This window comes from Coregonus clupeaformis, chromosome 8 (genome assembly GCF_020615455.1).
Source record: "Coregonus clupeaformis isolate EN_2021a chromosome 8, ASM2061545v1, whole genome shotgun sequence".
In the NCBI taxonomy this organism is placed as follows: Eukaryota; Metazoa; Chordata; class Actinopteri; order Salmoniformes; family Salmonidae; genus Coregonus; species Coregonus clupeaformis.
This window is the reverse complement of record NC_059199.1, coordinates 6,301,755-6,313,003: the sequence shown is the minus strand read 5'-3', so window position 1 is coordinate 6,313,003 and position 11,249 is coordinate 6,301,755. Positions and strand designations below refer to the sequence as shown.

General features: G+C 43.8%; 2 protein-coding genes across 31 annotated transcripts in view; both read right to left on the bottom strand.

Moving 5' to 3' along the window:
• Nucleotides 1-1,317: 1,317 nt before the first annotated feature.
• LOC121572096 (receptor-type tyrosine-protein phosphatase delta-like) overlaps nucleotides 1,318-11,249 on the bottom strand; it is a 668,511-nt gene continuing 658,579 nt past the window's right edge. For all 30 annotated transcript variants that reach the window (XM_041884003.1, XM_045221719.1, XM_045221730.1 and 27 more), the window contains 7 exons: nucleotides 10,058-10,343; nucleotides 5,110-5,288; nucleotides 4,884-5,010; nucleotides 4,493-4,618; nucleotides 3,354-3,508; nucleotides 2,333-2,468; nucleotides 1,318-1,824 (listed from right to left, as the gene is read on the bottom strand). In XM_041884003.1, coding sequence (XP_041739937.1) covers nucleotides 1,756-1,824; nucleotides 2,333-2,468; nucleotides 3,354-3,508; nucleotides 4,493-4,618; nucleotides 4,884-5,010; nucleotides 5,110-5,288; nucleotides 10,058-10,343 — 1,078 coding nt within the window. In that variant the 3' untranslated portion in view covers nucleotides 1,318-1,755. The remainder of the gene's footprint in view (nucleotides 1,825-2,332; nucleotides 2,469-3,353; nucleotides 3,509-4,492; nucleotides 4,619-4,883; nucleotides 5,011-5,109; nucleotides 5,289-10,057; nucleotides 10,344-11,249) is intronic.
• On the bottom strand, nucleotides 7,521-7,984 carry LOC121572097 (histone H2B-like). The gene has a single exon (XM_045221748.1). The coding sequence runs from the start codon at nucleotides 7,908-7,910 to the stop codon at nucleotides 7,536-7,538; it is 375 nt and encodes a 124-aa protein (XP_045077683.1). The 5' UTR covers nucleotides 7,911-7,984; the 3' UTR covers nucleotides 7,521-7,535.

Below are 11,249 nucleotides of genomic sequence, written 5' to 3'. Positions count from 1 at the left end.
TGTCCTACCGATGTGCATTCCAGTGAAAAATCTCTTTATTTCCCCAAAGTATAGAAATCTCATTGTGGAAGCTTTCATATACAATCCATTCGTTTTATATATAGCCATAAATGATGTACTTTATTTCAGTATACATATGTTATAGGTTATGATCATATTATAATTAATATACCATTCATATCTGTCATCTTCTGTATACCATAAATATGTATATATCATATCATGTATCTTATCCATCAGGTGCTCATCTTTTACCTTCATTCTAACATGGAAGAACTAAGATAATCGGTAGCAGCAGCTTCATACTTTGCTCATCCCTGTTGATTCCACAAAGCCCCAGTTTATCGCATGAGTGTGTAAGTAAGCTATTGTGTATCCGATATTGGACAAATAAGACAAAACGAAAAAACGAAAAACCCTGTAACAAAGTCAACATTTGGTAGTGTGAATACAGGACTGCACAGATTGAGACAAACCAACCAAAAAAATGAGTTCTACAGCTTAAAAAAATACAACCCGGAAGACAAAAGTGAACGATTACGCAAATACTTTGTTTGATTCACTTTGTCGAGTGATACGTTTTGTTAAAAAAAGGAAATCAAATTTCACACAGTTTAAAATAAAGCACATATCAACTGTATAATAAAGTACTAAAAAACTAAATCAATAGGTTTTATTTGTTTCATATATCTTTAAACATTCCCCCTTCCCTCCAATTCTTTAAATGATGAACGTTGCGACAGGAAACAGGGTATTTTTTCATAGTGGACCAAGCACTGGTGTCTTCTTTTTCGATGGGTCGTTGTCTCTGTGTAGTTTGATTGTGGAACAGAAATGTCTCTTTACAATGTGCATCAAGTTTTAAGCCATTCTGTGTGCCTCCATTTCTCTCTCTTGTGGTTCGTAATATGATGCATTACTTGTTGATGTAATAGTACGTTGTGTTATTATTTTGTTTGTGTTTCTTTCAGTTTTTTTTTACCCAAGACGAATCCTTGAAGCAACAGAAGAAAAAAAAAATTCCATAAGATGCTTCAACAGTCAGGATTCCCTCTCTGTTTCCCGTGTCAGGATGAGTTCCATGGGTTTTGGGAAACACTTGGTCCTCCAGGAATAATCTTTATGAATTTTTTGAAATGTTTGTGTCTCACGTCCAACATTTAGGGCTCTTTTCAATCAGATCTGCTTTAACCGACATCCGCATAGCGGTTGTTTTGACGGTGTTGGAGGTGGAACTGCATTAGATCTGTCAAATCCACAAGTGGCTCCCGGCATTATACCTAAAGCGGACATTGCCATTGGCTGCATGGAGTCGCATTAAGATGAATCCCATGCAGCCTTGTTTACAAGTTCGAACACTGGAATGTGAGATGTAATCTACACCTCCATTAGGAAGATAGAAATCCTCATTTTTCGTTTAATGATTTTTCAATTTTAGTGCATTTATTTCTATATAGCCTATTTCTCGTTCTGAACTTCTAACGTGAGTGGGGTGGGTGTGGCTTTGTGACAATGATCGCAAGAGCAGCTGCTCACCGATTTGACTGCTCCAACACAGTTCCACCTCCGACACCGCCAAAACATGCGCTATGCGGGGATCTGCTATCGCTGGTTAACGCTTGATCTGATTGAATCTAGGCCTAAATTGAGTCTTTAGCTAGGAGTTAAGAAGTGCTTTCTCAAGCAGGAAATTATGGCTCAGAAGAGAGGCTCGCTGGGGTTGTCCAAGGGCCTTCTGCTTTTCCTCAGGGACTCTTACGTTGCATAGTGGTCAAAGCTTCCAAGGTATTCCAAGCCAGCTCTGTAACAGAACTGGTACTGATCCTGAGGAGAAAGGAGAGAAAGAAAATTAGTCCAAACTGTTTGTCACCATTTTCCAACCAGGTCCAATTTATTTCTCTGTCTAGCTGTCTTTCTTTACTGTCTCTCTCAATATGTGATCTTTAGTTTCCTTGGCCTCAATCGTTCTCTCTTTCTCGGTCTGCCATGTTCACATTTTCATTTGCCGCTGCTCAGAAATGAGATAAATAAAAATGTACTTGATTCACCACAGAGTAGAAGATTGCTGCTTTTAAGCAATTTCAGAGAGCCACTTGTAAGCTATTGTGTATCTTTTCTATAGATCTTGAAAACAGTTGTCTGTCATCCATTCAAAGGATATTTTGTGGACGACAAATGGAATTCTGTATCTCATGAGCATCTACTCAATATTAGGAAGGTGTTCCTAATGTTTGGTATAGTCAGTGTATAGTGTGTTAGGTAGGTATGTTATGTATCATGCTTGGTTGACCTCCATAAGGTGTGGAGAGTACAGGTATACAGGGTATCTCACCTCTGTCTGCACCATGGCCGGTCTCTGTGTCCGGAGCATTTTCACCGTCTGGAAGATATCCACCACGCCCTCGTACCTCATCCGCTCTAATACGATGCTGAGGGTGATGAAGACTCCAGTCCTACCAACACCCGCACTGCGAGAAAGTCAAAAGATAATCAGACAGCAAATAAACAGTCTGAGAACCTCCACGCTGACCAGACAAAAACAACACGACCAAACAAAAGAACACATAACCAGACAAAACAACACAACCAGACAAAACAACACATGACCAGACAAAACAACAGTCTAGACAAAACAACAAATGACCAGACAAAACAACACATGACCAGACAAAACAACATTGTCTAGACAAAACAACACATGACCAGACAAAACAACATGACCAGACAAAAACAACACATGACCAGACAAAACAACACAGTATAGACAAAACAACACATGACCAGACAAAACAACACGACCAGACAAAACAACACGACCAGACAAAACAACACATGACCAGACAAACAACACATGACCAGACAAAACAACACAGTCTAGACAAAACAACACATGACCAGACAAAACATGACCAGACAAAACAACACATGACCAGACAAAACAAATCACTCTAGACAAAACAACACATGACCAGACAAAACAACATGACCAGACAAAACAACACATGACCAGACAAACAACATATGACCAGACAAAACAACACAGTCTAGACAAAACAACACAGTCTAGACAACACCAATGACCAGACAAAACACCAGATGACCAAACAAAACACCACATGACCAGACAAAACAACACATGACCAGAGAAAACATCACAGTCTAGACAAAACAACACATGACCAGACAAAACAACACATGACCAGATAAGACAACACATGACCAAACAAAACAACAAATGACCAGACAAAACAACAGTCTAGACAAAACTACACAGTCTAGACAAAACAACACATGACCAGACAAAACAACACACTCTAGACAAAACAACAGTTATTTTGAATGTGGCTCCTTACCTACAATGGACTGATATAGGCCCATCTTGGCCAAACTGTTCTTTTGTTTTATGAACTTGGCCGATGAAATCGATGAAGCCCTCTCCCGATTTTGGCACTCCTTGCTCGGGCCAGTCTGTAAACTGAAACTGCCTTACCGTCCGTGACTGTCCATCCTGGACAAATAGGGAGAGAGAATACAGTGTGTTCACTTGAATGGAACGTCAAGCCAAGATGATGAAATCAAGACAACTTGTCCAACGCACCTGACAAACAGGCCAAATTGGAAGCTTGTCCATTTTCTTTTTTCCTCAACTATCTCATTATGCCTCAGTAATGACAGAGGCTTTTTTGTGCTTTTATTTTGAAAATCTCAATATCGGTCATTAGTGAATCAGGGAGCCCCGAGTCACAAAGTTATAAGTACCAGAGACAGGTGTTTGTTACTAAAGATATCTGTAATTTTCACCTGAATGTATTAAAATATGAATACTAAAGACGCTAAGTCCTTTGATGTGCCCGAGTTTGGCAGGCTCTTGAAAAGCCGTCTTTGAGGGTGTGCATTACTTAAGTGATATTGTATCCCTTTGATAAGGGGAAGCAATCCCATTGAGGTTCCAATGTAACACACACTACAAAGGAGAAGCCTGCACCATTTATCAGTGTAAGCCTTTGATGGAATTAAGTCCCAGCGGCTCAAGGCTGCCAGGCACCGTATTTGTTTTTACACCTTTGACATGTCATAATTCCCTCAAATATATTTATGCATATATTCATTAAAAAACCTCCAGTTCGGTATAAACAACTTATTTGATATGGGTCCCAGATGTTGGCTTGAGGACTACTGCACAGTTAAAAACCCCGGTCAGTAGGAGTTGGCCAACTATAAGTCAAGTCTCTATCTGAACCGTTAAAATCAAATGGCTCAAAGAAATGGTAGCGAGTGCTGCCAAGTTTTTATCATGAAACAGAGTTATTCAAAGACAAAAACTTCAAAGTAGACAGATTTATGCGTTTGACCAAACTCCACACAATAAACAATGAATCTAATATATTTTGACAAAAACTACAAAGTCGGGAATGCTTTCTAGCACTGTCAAATTTCTATGAGTGTTTGGATAGTAAAAGACGGGTGTAGTACAGTACAGTACAGTACTTACCCTGGCGTCAGTCACTTTGAACTCTCTCAGGATGTACTGGGGCATGTTGTATTCAGCCATGGGGTCCACCACAAAGTACTGGTATCTGGCCGACCTCTCTGCTGGCCAATACTGGTGGCATTTTTCCTGCAGTGGGGGAAAACATAAAAATAAAAAAACATGAGCGATACTACCTCGTACAGTACACTGAAATTCCAGCAGAGTGCCTGGATATCTTACAGATTGTTGGTCTGAATTCAATTTATTTCACGTTTGCATTTTTCATCAACTAGTTGAAGTAGCAACATTGTTATATGTATTGTCGGGTATGTTATCATGTCACAGTAGTAGCAACATTTGGTTAGCATGGACAACAGAGTGCACAGAAACAACATAGTTTAGCATAACATACCCTGCCCATTTCTCTGAGCTTCGTTAGCATGACTACGATGGTGGAGTTGTGCTCCCAGAGCATCCTCCAGAAGTCCTCTGTGGTCTCCGCTAGCGGCCCTTGCGTGGCAATATAGGCTTTCTGTTGCCTGAAACAATATAAATATATTCAGTATCACAAAATACAAGGTAAAAGTGGACTACCATGTGTCTCAATAATTCAACCACGTTGGTCAAGCTCTCCTCACCTGTATCCATCAATGAAACTGGCATTGATGTAGTCGGAGCCCTCCACCCCTCGAATTGGCTGAAGACACACTCGCGTGGACTCATATGGCATTATGTTCACAAGGCGGTTCTTGAACTTGTTGCAGGGGAGATTGGCACTGATGAATCGCGACGTATGGGCTTTAGTGTTGGCTAAACGCTAGAGAGAGGGAGATAAGAAGCACTGCCTTTATGTGACTGCTGGCTAATGCAGCTCTCTCGTTTATTTCCCTAGTGTCTGGCTTGTGGTTGACATTAAAAACAGGGGGCTTGTGTAATATAATGATCGCAAAAGTGAGGGAAGGCCTTAGTAGGATTATGGTTCTCGGCTGCCAAACATTCTGAACGGAAAAAGGCTACGCTGTTTACTGCATCTACAGTAGTTAAATAATTTTATGTTAACGTTAAAGGGCAATTCCGCCACATTTTTAACCTCATATTCAGCACTGAACCAGTGTCTACATATGTGAAAACATTGCGTTTCTATGATCTGTGGTTAAAAAGATAAGAAGAAAGGCCCAAAAAATGCTTCTCTTTGACATCACAGGGTAGGATTTCTAGTTGGGTTACAAAAGGAAGGCAACTAACTGGAAAGGGGGAAACCACAGGCCCCACAATGTCTCGCTGGGCTAATGGGAATTGTAAAAGTGTCCGTGAGTGGTGGTATTGCGGCCAATCAATGATGCAAGGGCCAGGATGTGACTTGGAGCTCGGGGGGGTTTACACAAAACAATATCCAACCACCCTCTGACTTTCAGTAAATACAAGTAATTAAAGTTTGCGATCAGACAAAATTGGACATAAAAAGGCACTGCCGCTTGCTAGTACGTTTTTTTTCCTTCTTTTCTTTATGTAGCCAGTTCCTCTTTTGTTGGCATGGCCCCTTTGGAACTATAGAGCAGGATATGAGCTGGAGCACATTGGTCTTGGGTTAGCATCCAGGCTGTCCAATATCTTTAAGTTGGCTGTTTGTCTGTAGCATTGCACCCTTTACCAGTTTAGCTATTCCAATTGCAAGATATTTTTGATATCAATGTACAAGCTGCTTTTACAACTAGATGTACTGTACTAAAATGATTCCCCTTGAAAATAAATGGCATTTTAGTGTGGATTTTTCCAATTATATACACTACCGTTCAAAAGTTTGAGGTCACTAGGAATTTCCTTGTTTTTGAAAGAAAAGCGATTTTTTTAAACTTTTGAAATTAAAATAACATCAAATTGATCAGAAATACAGTGTAGACTTTGTTAATGTTGTAAATGGCTATTGTAGCTGGAAACGGCAGATTTTTTATGGAATATCTACATAGGCGTACAGAGACCCATTATCAGCAACCATCAGTCCTGTGTTCCAATGGCACGTTGTGTTTGCTAATCCAAGTTTATCATTTTAAAAGGCTAATTGATCATTAGAAAACCCTTTTGCAATTATGTTAGCACATCTGAAAACTGTTGTGCTGATTAAAAAAGCAATAAAACTGGCCTTCTTGAGACTAGTTGAGTATCTGGAGCATCAGCAATTGTGGGTTCGATTACAGGATCAAAATGGCCAGAAACAAATAACTTTCTTCTGAAACTTGGCAGTCTATTCTTGTTCTGAGAAATTAAGGCTATTCCATGCGAGAAATTGCCAAGAAACTGAAGATCTCGTACAACGCTGTGTACTACGCCCTTCACAGAACAGCGCAAACTGGCTCTAACCAGAATAGAAAGAGGAGTGGGAGGCTCCGGTGCACAACTGAGCAAGAGGGCAAATACATTAGAGTGTCTAGTTTGAGAAACAGACACCTCACAGGTCCTCAACTGGCAGCTTCATTAAATAGTACCCGCAAACACCAGTCTCAACGTCAACAGTGAAGAGGCGACTCTGGGATGCTGACCTTCTAGGCAGAGTTGCAAAGAAAAAGCCATATCTCATACTGGCCAATAAAAATTAAAGATTAAGATGGGCAAAAGAACACAGACTGGACAGAGGAAGATTGGAAAAAAGTGTTATGGACAGACTAATTGAGGATTGAGGTGTTAGGATCACAAAGAAGAACATTTGTGAGATGCAGACCAAATGAAAAGACAAATGAAAAGATGCTGGAGGAGTGCTTGATGCCATCTGTCAAGCATGGTGGAGGCAATGTGTTGGTCTGGGGGTGCTTTGGTGGTGGAAGACAACAAAAAAGGCGCACTAAACCCCTACGCTGGAACGGGCAGGGGAAATGATACAATGTAGCCGCTCTCCGAGCTGGCGGCGCGCGCCGCCCATTAAACAATGATACAAGGTAACCGCAGTCGTACAATGTAACGCAGCCTACCTACGCATTCATTCGGTGGCGATGGAATTGCTTCTTTTACTGACAGAGTGGGTGGCTCTTAAAAGAGCCTTTGCGTTAGTAGAGCAGTCCAAATGCGCTGTTTACTTGGAGCTGGTGTACTTGGTTACGGCCTTGGTGCCCTCGGACACGGCATGCTTGGCAAGCTCACCGGGGAGCAGCAGGCGCACGGCGGTCTGGATCTCCCTGGAGGTGATGGTAGAACGCTTGTTGTAGTGGGCCAGGCGAGAGGACTCTCCGGCGATAGGCTCGAAGATGTCGTTCACGAAGGAGTTCATGATTCCCATGGCCTTGGAGGAGATGCCGATGTCGGGGTGGACCTGCTTAAGGACTTTGTACACGTAGATGGCGTAGCTCTCCTTCCTGGACTTTCTGCGCTTCTTGCCGCCCTTCCCTGCGGTCTTGGTGACGGCTTTCTTGGAGCCCTTCTTGGGCGCTGACTTTGCTGGCTCGGGCATGATGATGTCTCGTTGCTTCTCAGAAACGAATGAGGGGGTGAAGGGCGCTTACCCGTCTTATGAAGAGGAAGCTAAGCAAAGTCAGCGGCCATGGACACTCCCCTGCTTGCTCATAGGCGCCCCTGCTATTGGCCTAGTGGAGCTCTAGCGCTCAAAAAAGCCTTCCACTCAGAGGCTAGCTACCCAAACAAAGACAATTGAGGGCGCGCGCGGGTCCTCACCCCCTCCCTCCTCTCTATAGGCTATGCTCTGTGACGGATGGGGAATTGTGTGTTTCAAAAGGGAGGGGAGGGGAGGGGAGGGTAGGACTTTAATAGTTGTTCAAATGGCACGATTGTTGTGCCAAATAATGCTGGTGATAGAATTTCCCACTTCGGCACCATCAGACATAGGCCTCCCATTTTGGACTGTGTGTGTGTGTGTGTGTGTGTGTGCGCGCGCCCGCCCGCGTTGTCTACACAACTAATCTTCTCCTTTCCCCCTTCTGATAACCAGGTGGCGAATCGCATCTCTGCATGTCTGGCAGACATATCAGTGTGGATGACGGATCACCACCTCAAGCTGAACCTCGGCAAGATGGAGCTGCTCTTCCTCCCGGGGAAGGACTGCCCATTCCATGATCTCGCCATCACGGTTGACAACTCCGTTGTGTCCTCCTCCCAGAGTGCGAAGAGCCTTGGCGTGACCCTGGACAACACCCTGTCGTTCTCCGCTAACATCAAGGCGGTGACCCGATCCTGTAGGTTCATGCTCTACAACATTCGGAGAGTACGACCCTGCCTTACACAGGAAGCGGCACAGGTCCTAATCCAGGCACTTGTCATCTCCCGTCTGGATTACTGCAACTCGCTGTTGGCTGGGCTCCCTGCCTGTGCCATTAAACCCCTACAAATCATCCAGAATGCCGCAGCCCATCTGGTGTTCAAACTTCCCAAGTTCTCTCACGTCACCCCGCTCCTCCGCACACTCCACTGGCTTCCAGTTGAAGCTCGCATCTGCTACAAGACCATGGTGCTTGCCTACGGAGCTGTGAGGGGAATGGCACCTCCGTACCTTCAGGCTCTGATCAGTCCCTACACCCAAACGAGGGCATTGCGTTCATCCACCTCTGGCCTGCTGGCCCCCCTACCTCTGTGGAAGCACAGTTCCCGCTCAGCCCAGTCAAAACTGTTCGCTGCTCTGGCACCCCAATGGTGGAACAAGCTCCCTCGCGACGCCAGGACAGCGGAGTCACTCACCACCTTCCGGAGACACTTGAAACCCCACCTCTTTAAGGAATACCTGGGATAGGATAAAGTAATCCTTCTACCCCCCCCTCCCTTACCCCACCCCCCAATTTTTTTTAAACAAAATTAAATAATAAAAATGTAAAAATAAAATACATATTGTAAAGTGGTTATCCCACTGGCTATAAGGTGAATGCACCAATTTGTAAGTCGCTCTGGATAAGAGCGTCTGCTAAATGACGTAAATGTAAATGTAATGTAAATGTAAAGTGGGAGATTTGTACAGGGTAAAAGGGATCTTGAAGAAGGAAGGCTATCACTCCATTTTGCAACGCCATGCCGTACCCTGTGGACGGAGCTTGACTGGAGCCAATTTCCTCCTACAACAGGACAATGACCCAAAGCACAGCTCCAAACTATGCAAGAACTATTTAGGGAAGAAGCAGTCAGCTGGTATTCTGTCTATAATGGAGTGGCCAGCACAGTCACCGGATCTCAACCCTATTGAGCTGTTGTGGGAGCAGCTTGACCGTATGGTACGTAAGAAGTGCCCATCAAGCCAATCCAACTTGTGGGCGGTGCTTCAGGAATCATGGGGTGAAATCTCTTCAGATTACCTCAACAAATTGACAACTAGAATGCCAAAGGTCTGCAAGGCCGTAATTGCTGCAAATGGAGGATTCTTTGACGAAAGCAAAGTTTGAAGGACACAATTATTATTTCTATTAAAAATAATTATTTCTAACCTTGTCAATGACTACATTTCCTATGCATTTTGTTATATTTCCTATTCAAACTCATTTTATGTATGTTTTCATGGAAAACAAGGACATTTCTAAGTGACCCCAAACTTTTGAATGGTAGTGTATATATAAAAAAAAGAAAAAATCCATTGCAATAATACAACGCAGACCGGCATACCTTGAACTCCAGCTCCATGCCTGTGACGTTCTCTCCGCCCTCGATCCCAGTCAGCTTCTGGATGTAGGCGTAGAGGTTTCGGGCGGGCACTTCGGTGGTGCCGCATGTGACGGCTTCCTGGAGCGCGTCGTGGATGAACACGTACTGGTCCTCCGTCTGCACCATGTAGTTCCGCTGGGCGCGCATCAGCGTCACGTGGCCGTAGATGTCCACGGTCTTCTCGTGCTTGATGCGCTCAAGCATGGCGTCGATCACGATGAAGCAGCCCGTGCGGCCCACCCCGGCACTAAAGACAAAACAAAGATGGCAAACTTGAAAGTGGCTCACTTAAGAGACAATAGCCTGTGCTGCACACCTCAGCACTGTGCACAGCACTTCCACACATGAAGTGGAAGGGAAATGGTCAGAACTGGCAAGGTTGACTTGCTATTGGCTTGATTTGAGCCTCATTGACAATAGATGTCTTTGTCTTGTCTTTTGTCTTTTGTCATTTAGCTGACACTCTTATCCAGAGCGACTTACAGTTAGTGAGTGCATACATTATTATAATTTTTTTCATACTGGCCCCCCGTGGGAATCAAACCCACAACCCTGGCGTTGCAAACGCCATGCTCTACCAACTGAGCTACATCCCTGCCGGCCATTCCCTCCCCTACCCTGGACAACGCTTGGCCAATTGTGCGCCACCCCATGGGTCTCCCGGTCGCGGCCGGCTACGACAGAGCCTGGATTCCAACCAGGATTTCTAGTGGCACAGCTAGCACTGCGATGCAGTGCCTTAGACCACTGCGCCACTCGGGAGGTCTTGGGGGTGTAATATTTGTGCGTCTAACTTTCTCACTCATTATTCACAATTCATTCAGAATTATCTGTAATCATGGTAGCATCCACATTAATGTAGAAGTGACTTGACCTAACTGTTTTAGTGGCTTGTCCAGCTTGACTGAAGAGACAAATGAAGAACATTTGAGATAAGAGCTCTATTGAAATAGTTTTGAGTAAATGGGCCAATAGTGTCACAATTTCCTCTGCAGCTGCAACTTGATACAAGTCATGTTAATGGTCATTCCTGAAATCTGCCCCCAGATTTTACTCTAACGTTCTTGTTTACTATACCCCCTAACCTATAGCTCATATAGCCTTGTTCTCTGCTATGTGCTGTGTAAGCCCATGATCAGAATGACTACTCACC

What these genes read in the sequence shown, in the direction of transcription:
- LOC121572097 (XM_045221748.1), bottom strand. Translation starts at nt 7,910, where the DNA reads ATGCCCGAGCCAGCAAAGTCAGCGCCCAAGAAGGGCTCCAAGAAAGCC.